This window comes from Poecilia reticulata, linkage group LG12 (assembly GCF_000633615.1).
Source record: "Poecilia reticulata strain Guanapo linkage group LG12, Guppy_female_1.0+MT, whole genome shotgun sequence".
Classification (NCBI taxonomy): domain Eukaryota; kingdom Metazoa; phylum Chordata; class Actinopteri; order Cyprinodontiformes; family Poeciliidae; genus Poecilia; species Poecilia reticulata.
Window position 1 is genome coordinate 12,221,370 of NC_024342.1, and position 17,078 is coordinate 12,238,447.

Here is a 17,078-nt window from a genome sequence, read left to right on the forward strand (position 1 = left end):
GGAGAGGAGAGGAGAGGAGAGGAGAGGAGAGGAGAGGAGAGGAGAGGAGAGGAGCCCTTCTGTCTTCCTTTCCTCAGTCCACTTCACATGCACACACAAACACATTACGTCCATTGCTGGCAGACAGAAAACACACCAACAGGCTGCTGACAGAGGAAATCTACCTCTGGACTGCTGACCTGCTCTGGTAATCACAGCTCAGGTAATTACACTGCATCAGGACATTACTGTGAATGAACAACCAGGCAAGCAAAGCTGCAAACAGCGTATGCTGGAAATAAAACTGTGAAACTGTGGGACTGCTTTTTTCTGTTTGTTTTGTTTTTTGCTATTAAGCAACTGACACTTCTCTGTTGGGTCCAGAAAGAGAAGTAGTTACTGAAAGTTCAAATCATTTCCTGTGTTATATTACAATAGCTTGTAATTTGACCACAAACTGGAAAAAAAAAAAAATGCTTTTTTTTATTCTTCCTGCCACCTCTAAAAACCACTTCCTCGTGCAATTACAGGTCTTTGGGGGTTTTGTCTCTACCAGCTTTTAGATTGGTTAAAAGCCATGAAAATCAATTTTCTCATCTTACTACAGATGATCAAATTGTTAAGAGATTCAGGTCTGGACTTGAATATAAATATACTTTGATCCAACACATTTCATTGGCTCAATATTTAARATTAATCARCAGTCTCGCACTTTTTGGAGCACCTCAACAGTTTCTCCACCTCGTATTGCAGAAGAGCATCCCAAACTATGATGCTGCCGCCGCCATCTTTGTTTGGGGCAGCGGTCTGCGAGTTTTACAACCCAAACAGACGTTTTGATCCKCAGCTCAGCTACATAAAACCCGTTTAGAGCCACGAATGTTACATTACCTTTTGAAAAAAGAAAAAGTATAATATCGGAGACATATCTCATGTAGAACTACAACTTTAAGTGTCATTCTGGTCCTTAGCTGCTGATGGACAGGCGTGTAGTTGTGTCATGCTTTCTCCGTTGTTAAGATGGTGGACTGATGGACTGGTCCATGTGATGTTTAAAGCTTTAAATATTGTTTTATAACCCAGCCCTGCTTTACCGTCTCCTCTGTTGTATTTCTCCAGTTAAGTCGATTACAGCGACCTCACTGTCCTGCGTTTAACAGGAAGAGAGAGCAGCAGGACAAGAGCAGCAACAACACTCAGAGCAAGTAACCATGACGAGCAAATTTTGGGTGCTCTTACTGGCAATGATTAACCGCTGATTTGAGAYGGGTGCTACAGTCRCAGCTCTAAGATGAGTAAAAAAKAAATAAAAATCRAAGCTCTGTGACCTGCTTGCATGCTCCATCTATGTTGACACAGCACTCAGAGGCTGTCAAGGAGGCCATTTATCCTCTCCCCCACTTATGCATTGTGTGTGCCGAGTTTGTGTTTTCTAGGCTGAAAACAGATGAAGTTGAGTCAGTGTCAAGCAACAAATGTGTACAAGTGGTGAAAATACAAGAGTACGCAAATCTTTGTTGGCGTTCTTGATCTGTGGATTTTCTAACAGATAGTAATCTGAAAATTAAGACAACAGCTGTCATGAAAACACAGTGAGCATGTAGAGTTCACCCTGTGTGCAGTTTATTGTCAATATAAACACGACTGAGCTGTAAAAGTCACACCCTTTGGAGCATAGTGGCAGCATCATGTTTTGGGGAAATCTGCAAAATGTTCAAAGCTTCAAAAGCAGGGACAAAGTTTCAGCAGGACAACAATCTTAAACATGCATATGTCACATTGACCTAGTCAAAGCCCAGACTTTAATCCAATTAAGAATTTGATAAGGCTTGATTTGACGTGTAGAGATTCTCTCTGTCCAATCTGTCTAAGCTTGAGCTATTTTAGAAGGAAAAGTGGGCACAGATTTCAGGCTTTATTGGAAAAAAAGCTTGTGGTCTCAATTATGCACGACATTGTGTTGATCCGTCACAGAAAATCTCACGAAAAACATTACAGATTTTAGTTTTAACTTGACAAAATGTGCACCGAGTGTTGCACTGTGAGCTTAAAAAAAAAGCTATTTTGGTTTTGATTTACAAGGTTTGATTCAGTTCAAAAGCCAATCTTGAGTTTAATCTCTAAAAATCAAGCTCCAACCCAATTACGATGTTGGAAGCATACAAGTTAGAATTTCCATATGTTCGCTCCGCAGAGTTAAGTTTGGTGTAGACTTCTCTTTTCTTTCCGTGGTTTCCGATAAGCTCACAGCTAGCTCCTAGCCCACCCTCACCTTATCTTTCTCTGCGCTGATGGTGACATCTGGCCCCGGGGACAGGGGCTCCTCGGCGGCGGACAGCGGGTGGAGGATCTCCGTGATGAGCTTCTGCCCCGAGCTGGCCAGGCCTCTCGGAGCGCCGACACTCATCCCTGCTGAGGGCGGGAAGACGTGGCCGGTTGTCGGGCTTAGCGGCAGGCGAGCGGCTGGGTGCGTTTGGGCAGACAGAGGAGATGGTTTTTCTACCTCCTGCTCCTCTTCAGATGAGATGTTAACAACAGCCGCTAGTTGATTACAACAGTCAGCTGACCCACACTGCCCAGCTCCGGATGTTCATCTAAAAGACCCCGGTTGTAAACACGTCAATGGCTGACAATCCAAAGATCGTCTATTAAGAAGAGGAGAAGAGGAGATCGTTGAAATAGATGCATCTACTACTGCTCTGCTATTTTACTGGCAAATTAGCCATAAACCGCCTTGAGCTAATGCTAATGGCTAGCCAGAATTAGCGAGATTTGAAGCAATTGTAACTTTATAGTTGGAGTTTTTAGCTAAATTATGGTTAAAAATATTGACGTCAGAAAGCCACGCCGTGTTGAGCCCATGTTTCCTCCACAATTTCATATGCTCCTGGCATTTTACATTCATTTCAAGACATACAATGTCACACATTTCACTTGGAAGAAATTTTAATTTTAGGTTTATTATTTTCACAAATTGATAGCCCTTGGAAGTCAAGGACAGAGTTTCATATAATGTCAGTTTAAAATCAATTAATCTAGTTTATTTGTGTAGCACATTTTGGCAACAGGCAGTTCAAAGTGTTTTACATAATAAAAAGAGAATAATTTTGATTTCATTAAAACAGCATAGTTCACGTTTGAAAGTATTAACTATTTTAATTACCAAACGGGAATCAAAAGTCCAGAATTTTTAAATGAAGCAGAAATGATGAACCACTTGATCAAAGATTGGGATTAAATGTTAATTAAACATAACTGAAGAGTTATGTTTCACAAAGAGTTGCCAAAAAAATCTATCGATACATATTTTGGAAAACTTGGTAATAATTTGATTCTGGGATGTTTAATATTGATTGGTTTACATCCACGTATTTGTAATGTTCAGAAATTCCTATCACAATTTGAACATTTATTGTTATCTAACTTTTTCTTTTTTTTTTTTGAAAAAAGGGATTCAATTTACATATCTCATATAGTCATGTTTCCTCCCAGCTAATCATCGCCACCAGTTATGCTAACTTTCTAAGTACCCGAAATATAATCAAAGTGAGACCTCCTCTTTTTTTGCCTCCATCTAAACTACAAACCGGGTAAAACACAGAAGTAAAATTCGACTGATCTCCAAACATTTCACAACCACAGCTTTGTGGTTATTTTAAACACCCAGCTTTACTGTTACAGGTGTTCCTAAACAAATATAGCGGAATTTTTCATTTGTTCAACTTTTGTGTATCTTTGCTGTTATAAGCAGGCCACATTTAACGTTCCTTCGTGTTGCAACATTAGCAGGCTGGAGAGCAAAAGAAACGATCGCCAAACAAATTTAAAATCCTTTCTATTATTTCTAGTCGCTGCTCATTCCAACCTTTTTTGGTTCCTGCCTTTCAAGTACATGGCTGCTAATCCACCGGGACAAGGTAATGCTTTAAAACTGCTTTTAGCTATTTAAAGTTCCTGTTTTCTGCAGGGGCGGAGCTATAACCTTTAGAGACCTGGTGGTGAAATCTTCCTGCTCCCTGGCCCCCTTTAACTAAGATATTTTTTAAAAGTCTCCAATGTTAAGAACTTCGTTTACAACTTCAATTCTGAATTGTACAAACTTTTAGAATTAATTAATTAAATAAATGTGTAAGTTGTTATTATTAAGAGGATTCATGTGTTGTTGAATTATTATTCATTATTTTGGTGGTGAAGTTATTTAAAAATAAAATGTTGATGACCCATAACATTGATTGCAAAATAATTATAAACTATGTTTTTTTTTGTAGAAAAAAGAGGAATATTTTATACAATCATCACCTCCTTGTTCTCTTTGTGAATGTGAAGGGTTATTTCTCTGAAGGAAGTACTGTGGGCATTTTTTTTTTCTCTTTTAAGCCTTATCTGGATGATCTGTGAAACTTCCCTTTTCATATAAGCACAGAACTTACAGTAAAGTTCTCGACTTGACAAATCACATCACAATCTTTCCCTCTATGGAGGAGATTTTATATTTTTGAAGTCAGGTTATCCAAAAATGAGTTTGCTTAGCTTGTTTTGCAATGCATCCCTTCTGTTTTTCACTTATTCTTGCCTGATATTTCATAAGTTTTCATTCTGTGTTTGTGTCTATCTGGTCCGGTTTCTGTCATTCAGCCATCCCAAGTAAAGCACGGGTAGCAATCCTGGCTGAGCTGGAGAAGGAGAAGAGGCGACTCAGGGAGAATCAGTCCATGAACGTTCCAGGAGCCAGGTAGAGATCTAATCCTTTGAAAAAAAACGTCTACGTTTTAACACTGTGACAAAGTATTCACACCTTTTCCACATTACTAACAGTTACTAACAAAATTAAAGCCTAATCTAAAACTGAGACTTCTTAAATGTTTCCAACTTGAGACTTTTTGGAGCAAAGATTGACGAGAGAAGAGCATGGCATGTGAACGTTGTAAATGTTTTTGCTGCGGTCATCCTGTCATCCCGTAGCATCCCACTGTCCAGACCAAACATGAAGGAGTTCAGAGACAGCGCAGAGCTGCAGCACATCGCCACTCAGCAGAGAGCTGCATTACAGGTGAGGAACCAAACCAAACCAACACTGCAACCTGATGGATTCAGTCTTAAAGCTTTTTTTTATTATTTTGTTTGTTTTTGTTTGTTTGTTTTCTTCGCAGCATGCTCACACGCATTCTTCAGGCTTCTTCATCACTCAGGACTCCTCATTCGGGAACCTCATCCTCCCTGTCCTTCCCCGTCTGGAGCCGCAGTCGTGACATTTGACGTCCTGGTCCACCGTCCTCCTGCAGCACCTCTGAAACAGCATGAACACACTATTGTTCCCTTTGTTTTTAATTAAGTCTGGTGAAGTTAGACTCAATTATGTTATCTGGGGAGTCTGTCGTACATTCTTCACTTTGGGAAATGACAATCAGACATCCTGTCGTGCTTCCCGGAGATGGCAAACAGACACACAACCCAGACATGGTTCAGCTTTTCTGTCACGGCACAACTCGAGGCACATTCTGCAGAGTTTTTACATTTGTGTTGTGTGAAAAATTCTGGACAATAAAATAATTCTTCTTTCAACCAAACATTTTTGTTCTTTTTTATTTTGTTTTCTTTAACTTTTTAACAATAATAATAATAAAAAACAGTGTGGTGGCGTACTCATAATGTGATGGACGATTTATAGTACAACTAGGATAAACTAACTGGAACACATGTTGGAGTTAAGCTCTAAACTATCTGCAACATTAGTATTGCTGCCACTTGGGGAAAAAAAAATGATACCTGCAAATATTTGTATTTAACAACAACATTGCAACGGCAAATTTTAAACAAGAGCATATAATTAGATTTATCTATTTAACTTTATAGTCCGCAATACCTGTTTTACATCATCTTAACATCCTTTTGAAGCTGTATAGTCAGCTGAATGGAAGGTTAAAGTGCCTGCAGTAACACCACCCTCTAGTGGACAATAAGGAAAATGCAGTATAATCTACTAATAATAAAAAGCATTATTATTCAATGATTTCACTTTTTAGTTTATTTGACATTACCTAGTTCTTAGCATCCTTTTAAAGCTATAACGTCAGCTGAAAGGAAAGTTGAAGTACATGCTGTAACAGTGCCTTCTAGTGGTCAGATAAAAAAAATACTTGTACATTAAGGACAAGAGTGAAATACTATTCTGTTATCAGAAGTAGCGGACTGCGGTAAGGGATGAGCACTTAAAAAAAGTGCATAATGTGCATAGGTATTTTCTAATAAAAATAACATACTATTCACAATATATAAAAAATTGTGCAGAAGTCAGAGGTGCAATATTAACTATCTTAATAATATAGATGTGCTATTCTTGCAACTTAAATTAAATTGTATTTTTCAAGATATCTTTTGAAGAAAAGAATACTTTTTCTAAGTAAACTTATGAAATGTACTTGAATATATTACGACCTTAAATAAATGCAAAACTTATTTTCAAGTTGCAAAAAAAAAGAAAGAAACTCAAACTATATGCCATAATAAAATCTATAAATTAATTATTATAATACTTACGTTTTCCTTACATAAATAATTTTCAACTAACCAAGCAACTTGGTTATTGAATTAAGCTAATACGTACATCCAACTTATCGTTTTACATAAAACTATAAGCTCTTCAAAACTGAACTCTTTCACAAACCATAAAAACTGAAGCTGGTTTCCAAATCCCAACATTTCTCTGACTAATCAAGAAGCGTTTTACTCGTTGACGCACTGATGACATCACATCTTATTTCACAAACTTTTTTTTTTTGTATGTGTGGATTTCTCTCTCATGGACAGTCTCTGTTTTTTCCATGACCGAACTGAAGGCGGCTTGACTGAATTTGCAGCTGGCTCCACCCTCCGTTGCTCAGTCAACTACGTGTTGAGCTTGGAGCCTTTAACCAGCCAGCATCCCAGAGGAACTTTGTCCTGGCTTTTTTATCTGAAGGAAACAAGTCGCTTTCTCAGCCGACGCAGGTTTGTCAACTTTCGACCTCAATCGATTGTTTTCCGCTCGCGGAAGATGCACGTTTTATCTTTAATGATGTCTGATATCTGCGTGGAAACGGATGATATTTGAACCCACCAAAAGCAGCGGAGAGAGAGGAGGTGGGTGTTGGATACAAGGCTGTTTGTCTTCCGTTCTTCTTGTTTTTATGTAGTGTTGTTTTGTTTGGATTATAGTTAATAAAGCCGCTGAAAAAAAAACTGAAGCATTTTTTTTTTTTAATCTCATGAACATTTTAAGGACCACCTTTTAACTTTGACCAGAGAGTTCTTAAGGAAACTTTACACGAGCTTAGATCTGAAGACAGCATTAGTCAATGTGAAACAATGGCATTGAAAGCCAAAGTATTGTATGATTTTCACGCTGAAAACCCAGGAGAGATTTCCATAGCAGAGAAAGAGTTGGTGACTCTGTTCAGTGAGGAGGAGTTGGAGGGCTGGCTGGAGGGGGAGAACAGCAAAGGGGAGGTTGGCCTCTTTCCTGCCTCTTATGTTGACATCATCAGGGACCAAATCACCTCCAGTGCAAGCAACAACGGCTATTCCTCGCCCAAAACCATAACCCAGTCCCCCAGCCACAGCTCGTACGCGTCGCCCGATTCCCACTCCCAGAGGAGGTTTAAGGTCGGCAGCGGTGGAGGGAGCAGCTTCAACACCAGCCAGGGCAGCGACGATGACTGGGACGACGACTGGGATGACGGCTCTCCTGCTCAGTATGAGCCTCAGGGTTTAGGCACCACCCCTCCCTTGTACCCGGTCACCACCTCGCTGCCGGGTCGGGGGGCCAGCCAGCAGCAGCAACAGCAGGCCAAGAGCTCGGCTACAGTTGGGAGGAACCTCAACAGGTTCTCCACCTTCGTCAAGTCTGGCGGAGAGGCCTTCTTGCTCGGGGAGGCGTCTGCTTTTGTCAAAGACGGGGACAGGATCTGTGTGGTGATGGGGAAGTATGGACCAGAGTGGCAGGAGGACCCTTACCCATTCACATGCACCATTGACGACCCCACGAAGCAGACCAAGTTCAAAGGCATGAAGAGCTACATGTCTTACGGCCTCACCCCGACGCACACTAATGTACAAGTTAACCGCAGGTATTCAGTTTGTGCAATCTCCTTTGCCATCCATCCAAGCTTTCCCATTTGATTCTCAAACTTATCTCACTGCAGGTATAAACATTTCGACTGGCTCTACGCTCGGCTCGTCGAGCGCTTCCCTGTGATCTCGGTACCCCACCTGCCAGAGAAGCAGGCCACGGGCCGCTTTGAGGAGGACTTTATCTCTAAGAGGAGGAAGGGTCTCATCTGGTGGATGAACCACATGACAAGTCACCCCGTCCTGGCCCACTGTGACGTCTTCCAGCACTTCCTGACCTGCGGGGCTGACGAGAAAGCCTGGAAAATGGGCAAGAGAAAGGCAGAGAGGGACGACTTGGTCGGCGCAAACTTCTTCCTAACGATCAGGTAAGAAGTTCAACCCTACAGAAGATGGGATCTGGAGTCTGAGATTACTGAGGTTTGTAAATGTATTGGTTCTAAATGACATCCTTCGTTAATTAGAAGGGATATACAATTATAGAAGGACTGCAGCAATCAAATATGTCCGATTCTTAGTTTATTTACATTGTTTTGTTATTGTCCTTGTAGCTCACACTGTCTGGAATTCTAGGTCATTCTCTGAAGATGGTTTCTAATCCTTATCATTGTCATCAGACATACACAGTTGTGGTACAAAGAGGAGAACTGGTTACACCCTAATAAGGATTTCATGACAATCTAAAACATCTTAAGGAAGTCAGTTTTTATGAAAGTAGTGAATGCCCTTTTGATCTTTTATATTGTTTTATTGGACTTTGCGTGGATACTTGCCTTTCAAGAGTTGTCAGTTTTCCTTTCCTTTAAAACTCAAGTTAATGTTTGGACTATAAACTGAAGTACAGCACGAAATTACTAATTGAGTCAGCCGTTCTAAAGCTGGCTGTGTTGTTTCTTAAAAAAAAAAAAAACTCAATTCATAAAAACAACTGGCCAGATATTTAATGATACCACTACTGTTGTACACACAGTTATTTGTTTATTTTGTTGCTGGCTCTGACCTAGTCTGGGTGCTATAAAAATGCTTCACAGAAGCACCGTGGGAGTAATTTACATGTTTAAATGCCCTCTGATCCTTGGAAAGCAATGCACATCTCGAGTGGCTATGGTTTAATTTTTAATGTGCAGGGTAGTCTGATAGATTTCAGAAAGGGAAATAGGACACTATGAGTCTGCAGCCAGATGTTCCAAGTTGGTAACATTTGCTATTGTTAGATGCATTGCAGTAGAAACCCTGTTAATGGACGAAAGGTTTGTTGCAGACCGGCGTGATCGACTGGGGGTTGAGAGGACAGGAAGCGCTGAGGACTTTCTATTGATAAGAAAATCAAAGAGAGTTTGACTGTGTTCAGGAAGAAAAAAACTATTAAATATGAAAGTATCAGAACAGGAATACTTTCTATGGGAAAGAAAACATAGTAATAGCTCCTACAGTAACTCAAATAACATAGAAGCATAGCTAAGCAAACAATCCCTGAGCCAGGAGTACTTCCTTAGGAAAGAAAAGCAAAGAGAAGGAACAGAGTCATTGATAGAAATAATTCTGACAAGGGCTTCATCCAGGAAAGAGACACAATTAAACCCATCATACCCTGAATAGGACAAGAAAAACAGAGAGCACACAGAGTGCACTGAGTAGTCTCGCTGTCCAAGCCTAACAACACATAAATAAAATTAATGTTTTACAAAAACGACAACAATCGTTTCCAAACTCCTCTCTAGTACATATAGTTTTCTTCTCCATAATCCATCAAACTGTCATACTCTAGCTTAGTTTTTAAAAAATATCTCGCTACCAAGAAGCATATGCCGATGACCAACACCACCCGAGTGTTTTGCTAACTCGGTAAGTAAACAACGAGATTGATCGGATTTTAATGGACGGGGATTCAAAACCAGCTCGCACAGGCTAACACCGCTGTCTGCCCTGCTTGTTTTTTGGTCTCAGCACGCCAGTCGTCCCCCTGGACCTCCAGGAAGTCGAGAGCAAGATCGAGGGCTTTAAGAGCTTCACCAAGAAGATGGACGAGAACATTGTTGTGGTGAACACGTCCATCAACGAGTTTGCCCGCAAGCAGATAACGGGCTTCAAAAAGGAGTACCAGAAGGTCGGGCAGTCCTTCAAGCACCTGGCGCAGGCGTTTGAGCTGGATCAGCAGGTCTACTCGGCAGGCCTGAACAAAGCCATCTCCTACACCGGAGAGGCCTACGAGGCCATAGGGGAGTATTTTGCAGAGCAGCCGCGGCAGGACCTGGAACCCATTTCTGATCTGCTGGACCTCTACAGAGGACATCTGTCCAATTTCCCTGACATCATCCACGTGCAGAAAGGTGGGGAACCGTGTTTGCACTCTGTGTGTGTGAAATCATTTTCATCAGCAAGAGTGAAAAAAACAACAAAACCTTTTCATATGTTTGTTTCTGCAACTTTTTTTGTGTTTCTTCAGATTTATTGTCTTTAACATTGTAACTTCACACTGCTTTCAGAATAATGTGGTGAGTAATGACAGAAGTATGCATCAGAAGTTACATGCAGATGTGAGAACGGGGTGGAAAAAGACACGGTTGTGTCCGTGTTAAATAACCGGAGGCCACTGGCTCGCCCTTTGCACACTACAAAACTGCAGTTTTAAACAGGACTCTGTATTTTCCCATCGAAAGGAAAAAAAATAACGGTGTTTAAAGTTCGTCCGGGCTTTAATTTCTCCATTAATAACGTCAAATATGACGGAAGAAAATATGCAGAGATTCAGCGTGTTTCCATACCAAGGAGGACATCTGTTTTCATTTACCCGACTGCTGAGTAAATCTGGGTTGAAAACTGAAACCAGTGGGTCATTGTAACACAAGTACAGAGCCTCAATGTAAGAACACACACACACACACACACACACATAGACCTTCACAAAGCATTTCCAGAGGAGTTAGCTTGTTAGTTCCTTGCAGGTTGGGAGGAGGGAGTTGCTGCTGGCATGCAAACGCCAGACATTTGCCAAACTTGGAGGCACCGATTCTTTTAGTCCACTGAGCTCCGTTCTCCTGATACAATGTCAGCCCTGAGCTATTGAAGCAGCCCCAATTGAAAATGTCCCTGTGACTGACATGACATCACCTTCTTTTTGACTTGGAAAAACACTTTTTTTAAATTTTTATACTCACCGGAAAGATTAAAGCAGATTTAAAGTTGTTAATGATGTAATATGAGACGTTAAGGTCAACATTGCTGTCATGGTTGCCTGACGGGGAAATGTCCTGACTTTTTAATGATGTTTCAGCATCACTGAGAAGAAACTGAGTAGAAAAAAAAAAAAGAAGATGTTGCAAGAAAAAATGTACCGCTCGGGCTTTTTCTGGTCAATATTCTTTTCGGTCTGTCCTGCCCATTTTGATTGTGTTTCTATAAAAGCATTCATGCATTCAAACTTTACTAAATTTAACAAAGAAATGAAGCCAAATGTCCATATAAAAAAAAAAGAATTGCTTCGGATTCCTTGTTTGAGGTGAATGATCTACACTTTAGCTTGTTTACATGCCACAAAAAAATGTACAGCGTTGATTCACCTAATGAATGGGGAGAGAAGGAATTCCCCCAAGATAACAATTGAGTGTTGAGTTAGTGCAGACTGCTGTTGCCATGCTTTCTGCATGTGTCAGCAGAAGAACTGCCGTGACCTCATTGCCCTAATGCATAGCTTAGTCTGCTGTCAGGATGGTGGAATTAGTACTTTTAGCCAAAAATTGAAGGCTTAGTCCCACTTTCTATACATTGTACAGGCAAAACTCACCTACAGATTCATATAGACTGAAAGAGAGTTATTGTACAGTTGTATATACAAGTTTAATATGACAGCATTCTAGTTGGTCAAACCATTTATTTGTGCTTTGAAACTTGTGGCACTGAGGTGCAAAATAACAATCCAACAGAAGGGCAAGCTTTCTTCTTTCCAGTTTTGTCAATCCTGCGAGGAAAGAGCAAAAGGTTTACATCTGATTCAAATGAACGGAGGAGATTCCAGGGCTTCTTGTGCCATGTTGCCCCCAGACTGCAGGAATGCAGCAACAGAGCAGCTTTAGGATTAGATTAGCTTCCCCTCCTCCTCTTTTTTCTGTCCCCACTTTTCTTTTTCCCCTCCTTTCTGGTAGATGTTTCCCACCAGACCCGCGGTACACAAGTTCAAATTACAGCGCTGTAATCGCCTCGGTTGTGGGGGAGAGCAAAGTCCTTCTCGCTTTTATGATTGTGCGAGGGCAGATTGTTTTCCTTTTTGTTTGTTTGTTTCTGAGAAACAAGAGGAAAGAATTTTTTTTCCTGCTGCCATGTCAGGGCTGCACTCCTAGTTCCTCTCCATCCCCGTTTTTATTAGTCAGGTCTGCTGAGACCGCTTCCGCACTAAAAGTTGAGTCATATTAAACACTGAGACGTGTCTCGGGTGTTGGGTAATGCCAAAGAAGCACGGAAAAAAAAACAGGCGGCTCATTTTTAGTGCATTTAAAAAATAAATAAATAAGGAAAACTCAAACCCAAAAAGTCAAACTAAAGTCTGATTAATGTTGTCTCTTCCTAGATGCTCTGACTAAATAGACTACTAGAGTTCACATTTTGTACCAAAAGAGAGCTTGGGTGAATCATAAAAAGCTATTTCAGTGGAGACGGTATAAATATAGAGCAGGAAATGTGTCTAACAGACATGAGGTTAGCACCTTTTTCAAGCAGTAATGCCAAAAGTATTTATGGAGAACATTTACAAACTTGCCTTGTCTTCCAAAGGTTCTGTACATACAGTAACAAAAACAACAATGGACAAAACCAGCTCACAAATCTGCGCAAAAATAAATATAAATATGACACTCAAAATGATCTACATCTCTGTTAAAGTTTCAAGTTCCTGAGGTCTAAAATGTGGGATTGTGATGAAACATGGCTGCAAATAGGAATGTTATGCACAAAACTAAAAAGCTTTTTAAAAGACTGACTGTAGAAGCAGCATGCACACAAAAAAGTTGTTTCTGAGAATTGTAATGCTTAGCTTGAGATCAAGAGGTTGGCTGGATTGGGAAACTCGGAATCTCATTTCTGCTTTTCTTGGAAGCTGTGATCTTTGTCAGCTTCTTCCGAATGTGTCTGAAAGGGTTTGCAGGTCCAGCAGCTGTGAAGATGATGAGTAGATCTCTGTTGGAAACTGGTAGAATGTAGAGTGCTGCCTACGAGACTAAATCATCTTCTAAATTTAGTAACATCAGCTGGTGACCAGAATCATCTGACTTTGAACTTAAACCAAGATTGTGTCTGACTGAGGAAACTCTGGCTGTAATATACCTACGCACAAATTCACATCATTAACTAAGACATTCTTAGGCGTGAGATTTGTTTCCAGTGGTGGAAGAAATAAAATTAGATCAGTGAAGTCAGAGAAAGCACAAAGGAGTAAGAAGCTATTTAATAGGAAATTGTTCTTGATCAGAAAGCAGGAAGAGTCAAGTTCCTGGTTTCTGGAACCAGGAACTTGACCCTACTTCCTGGGGTTAAGTTCCCCAGGACTTAACCCCAGGAACCAGGGGGTTAAGTCCTGGTTCATGTCATTGTACCAGCTAGGTTCAGAAATGTTTGCATCTATTTGTAAATCTAAGAGATTAACAAATCTAATTGTGCTAATTGCTAATATAAGATGCTGAGCTTGTTTGAAATGTTAACTCCACAACTCTCTCATTTGCTTTAATGAGTAAATTAATAAAACTCTGTTTTGCACTTAATAAATAGGAAAAATGCCTTTCAGTTTTCTACGCTTGAACACCAATTAGAACCAATCAAAACAAAAATGACACAATTCCAATCTCGTCAATCTCCTGGTACGTTGCCAAGTTTATATATCAAGGAGGAAACAAGTTAACTTTAACTTTCATTGAATCTTTTCTGCTGTTTGCCAGGTGCGCTGACCAAGGTGAAAGATTGTCCAAAGAAGGAAGGCGAGCTCCACGATCGCTGCAACATCATTTCCTGTGCCACACTAGCAGAAATCCAGCACTTCCACCGCACGCGTGTGCGGGACTTCCGGATGCAGATGCAGCATCACCTGCGCCAGCAGATCAGCTTCTTCCAGAAGATCACCGCCAAGCTAGAGGATGCCTTGCACAAATACGACGACGACCAATAGGACAGGACCAAGCAAGGAAAGGGGTTGAGAGCGCTAGCCTGTCGGAGATCAAAGGAAACTTTAGTACAAAATCAAAGGATTGATGAGCGACATCTTAGCATTTAAAAGAAAAAGGAGGGGAAAAAAAACAAAAAACCTTGAAGATGTGATGGATCTTCCATCTGGCATTCTGGAGGGTGTGCATCTGCAGAAATAGCCACAGGACAGCTTGTGGGATTATCTGGAGAGCTCTGATGAGTGTACCAGTTCCAGGGATTTTGTGAACACTCCATGCAACATTTAAAGCGGCTCTCGGTGTGCCGGAGCCTGCTGTTTGAATCATGCTTTCTGGGTCATCTCACTGTCTCCTGTTTCTTCCTGATGGGATGTGGGTCTAAACCGACATGAAACACGGACAAAAGACTTCCCAAACAGCCAATATGGAAATCTAAGTTAACGTTTGTAATCATTATCCCATGTGTAGGTTTTACTTGAATAACCCGCTCAGCATTGTTGGCCTGTGCAGTTTGGAGAAATTCAAGCCATTTTGTAAAAATAAAATAAAAAAATATTATCTCTTAGACAATTCAGATATTGCAACAGTTTCAAAGTTTTACAAAATATTCTGCATTCCCATCTTATTTACTGTGCTGCGAAAAAGTATTTGCCCCCTTACAGAGTTCTGTTCTTTTTTTTTTCTGCCTTTGTTACATTTAAAAGTGTCAAATCGTTGAACTAACTCTGAAATCAGACTAAAGGCTGGTGTATTTGATATCATTGTTGCCTTGCAGCAAGTAGGTCCTTTGTTCCAATCTGCGTCTGTCTGCATTTGAAAGTTCAAACTCCAGTTTCTGCCTGGAGTTTGAAAGTTATCCCCTTTCACACCCAAAAACGGGTTTAGATCATACCTTTGATGTACTGGAGTCAAAATTAGGATTGTTGTGCAGCCAGTGGTGCTTACTTCCTTGCCGCAGGAGGTTATCTATCCGAAACCAGGTTCTGATCTGATTAATAATGAGCCAATACTGGTAAGAGAGAAAGCGACTAGTCACTTGCGCTGGTGATTAGCATGATGAGGCTGGTCACCCGCTGAATCGCCTGTTTCTTTTTGCTGTCTATTAGCATGGATAGGCTGCTGTTAGCTTTGGATAGGCTAGCCTTAGCTGGAGTGTTTTTTGCGACTCATTCAGTAAGTTGCGAAAAACCAAGAACAACATCTAAAACTCTGCAGGCCCAACATGTTTAAGGATTTGACAATTACAAAGAGTTTGCAAAATGGCGTCGGAGCCCCACAAGTAAAAACCACTGCTGGCCGAAAAGAACACAAAGGCTCATAACACATTTGCAAAAAAAAGCAAATTGTTATTCTCAAGACCTTTTGGAAAGTGTTCTGTGAATAGCCTGTGTAAAAATGGTACATTTTGGAAGTTGTGTCTTTTTGCAGCTAACATAAAACCAACAGCATTTCAAAAAGAAAAAATCACACCAACCTTGGAACATGGTGATAGCATGATGATCTGGGGCTGTTTTACCTCTTCTGGATCTTGACTACTTGCTGTAATTCATAAATTCTGCTTTCTGGAGGAAAGAAGAATGTTCAGTTTGTGACCTGAAGATTAAGTTCACTTGGGTCAGATATTGTGATAAACTGAGGCACAAATGTTCACCTCCCTGTAGCTAAAAAATATTGAACTTAATTAAAGGCTAAATGTCTTCCTTCACCAGGCTGCAATAGACCTAAGACCAGGTTGGTTTGGGTATTTTTTTTACTCTAATAAAGTAAATCACCATTTTAAAAGAATGTTTGTATTATTGTACTTTGTATTCACTGTGGTTGTCTTTTACATATATTAGCATTAGTTACAAACTGAGACATTTAAATGTAACAAAAAACCCCAAAACAGAAGAAATCTGTTAATGGGCAAAAACTCTTTCACAAAACTGCATATGGGTCAGTTCTCTTTTGCGGAACCAATAGTCTATATAAATTAATTTCACAGCAGCAAGGACCAGGTCTGATCTCATTGTGATTCCAGAAGATATAGAGTAAGTGGAATAATAATGATGAGCTTAAACGCAGTACATTTGATGAATAAAACACAAGTAGGACTGCACATGAGATGAAAGAACTTCACATTTAAGAAAAAGGCAAAAATATTGCAATTAAAAAATAAATACCAGAGAATAAAGTAAGCAATTAAATACAAGATAATACAACAAATTTAAACTGTAATAAAAAAATTATATCAGACAAACACAAATAAAACTAAAATTAGTAACACAAGACACAACCAGCCTATAAATATATATTTGCATAAAGCAATGTAAAAAATGAGAATATTAGTCTGATCCCCATAGGCAGAGTGTTTCACAGAAAACACCCAAAAAGCTCCTTCACACTTAGTTTTAAGTCCAGGTTCTGGTACGACCAACAGAACTTTACTTATTGGCAGATCAGAAAGACACACTGTGAAGTGATATATTCTTCATTTTCACCTTAAGTAATTAATCTCACTGCTACACTTTGTGTGATGTGTAATTTGCATAACTTTTGCAGGATCAGACAAGTTTTGTATTGCAAAATAAAAATGTACTACAGACGCAGCATGAAAGATTATATCTGAAACTCTTTCAAAGTGACCTTGCTGAGTCTCTGAAGCTACATGAAAAATGTTTGAGCAGCATAACTGACGTGCCTGGAAGGTGAAGTAACAGCAGAAAATACAAGGTTTTTACAGGCGTGGAGTTTAGGCATGTACTAATGAGTCAGATACATCTGAGTCAAAAAAGATGACCCAAGTTTTGTACATGTTTAGCTGCAGGGAGTTATGTACTATCAATTTGCATTTGATATCTGGCATGC

General features: G+C 40.1%; 3 protein-coding genes across 5 annotated transcripts in view; 2 read left to right on the forward strand and 1 right to left on the reverse strand.

Moving 5' to 3' along the window:
- The window catches only part of snx30 (sorting nexin family member 30), a 10,968-nt gene extending 7,992 nt beyond the window's left edge, over window positions 1-2,976 (reverse strand). Inside the window, exon 1 of the mRNA XM_008423869.2 lies at window positions 2,252-2,976. Within this exon, the coding sequence (XP_008422091.1) occupies window positions 2,252-2,386 (135 nt within the window). The 5' untranslated portion in view covers window positions 2,387-2,976. The remainder of the gene's footprint in view (window positions 1-2,251) is intronic.
- A 550-nt stretch (window positions 2,977-3,526) lies between these two features.
- Window positions 3,527-5,546, forward strand: LOC103473554 (SOSS complex subunit C). 2 transcript variants are annotated; one of them, XM_008423872.2, is made up of 4 exons: window positions 3,527-3,896; window positions 4,615-4,711; window positions 4,957-5,029; window positions 5,130-5,546. In XM_008423872.2, the coding sequence occupies exons 1-4, from the start codon at window positions 3,872-3,874 to the stop codon at window positions 5,226-5,228; spliced, it is 294 nt and encodes a 97-aa protein (XP_008422094.1). In that variant the 5' UTR covers window positions 3,527-3,871; the 3' UTR covers window positions 5,229-5,546. The 2 variants fall into 2 exon arrangements, with proteins under 2 accessions (XP_008422094.1, XP_008422093.1); XM_008423871.2 differs by having other exon boundaries at window positions 3,532-3,896; window positions 4,942-5,029.
- A 1,246-nt stretch (window positions 5,547-6,792) lies between these two features.
- On the forward strand, window positions 6,793-16,016 carry LOC103473555 (sorting nexin-18-like). Of its 2 annotated transcripts, XM_008423873.2 has the most exons (5): window positions 6,793-7,098; window positions 7,238-8,084; window positions 8,160-8,453; window positions 10,033-10,415; window positions 14,010-16,016. In XM_008423873.2, the coding sequence occupies exons 1-5, from the start codon at window positions 7,059-7,061 to the stop codon at window positions 14,234-14,236; spliced, it is 1,791 nt and encodes a 596-aa protein (XP_008422095.1). In that variant the 5' UTR covers window positions 6,793-7,058; the 3' UTR covers window positions 14,237-16,016. The 2 variants fall into 2 exon arrangements, with proteins under 2 accessions (XP_008422095.1, XP_008422096.1); XM_008423874.2 differs by having other exon boundaries at window positions 6,793-8,084.
- The last annotated feature ends 1,062 nt before the right edge of the window (window positions 16,017-17,078 follow it).

Bases quoted from the DNA above. Each gene is read 5' to 3' on its own strand.
- LOC103473554 (XM_008423871.2), top strand. From the start codon at position 3,872: ATGGCTGCTAATCCACCGGGACAAG. The intron at 3,897-4,614 runs GTAATGCTTTAA...TCTGTCATTCAG, and splicing joins TGCTAATCCACCGGGACAAG to CCATCCCAAGTAAAGCACGG. The intron at 4,712-4,941 runs GTAGAGATCTAA...GTCATCCCGTAG, and splicing joins ATGAACGTTCCAGGAGCCAG to CATCCCACTGTCCAGACCAA.
- LOC103473555 (XM_008423873.2), top strand. From the start codon at position 7,059: ATGATATTTGAACCCACCAAAAGCAGCGGAGAGAGAGGAG. The intron at 7,099-7,237 runs GTGGGTGTTGGA...GAACATTTTAAG, and splicing joins AAGCAGCGGAGAGAGAGGAG to GACCACCTTTTAACTTTGAC. The intron at 8,085-8,159 runs GTATTCAGTTTG...ATCTCACTGCAG, and splicing joins AATGTACAAGTTAACCGCAG to GTATAAACATTTCGACTGGC.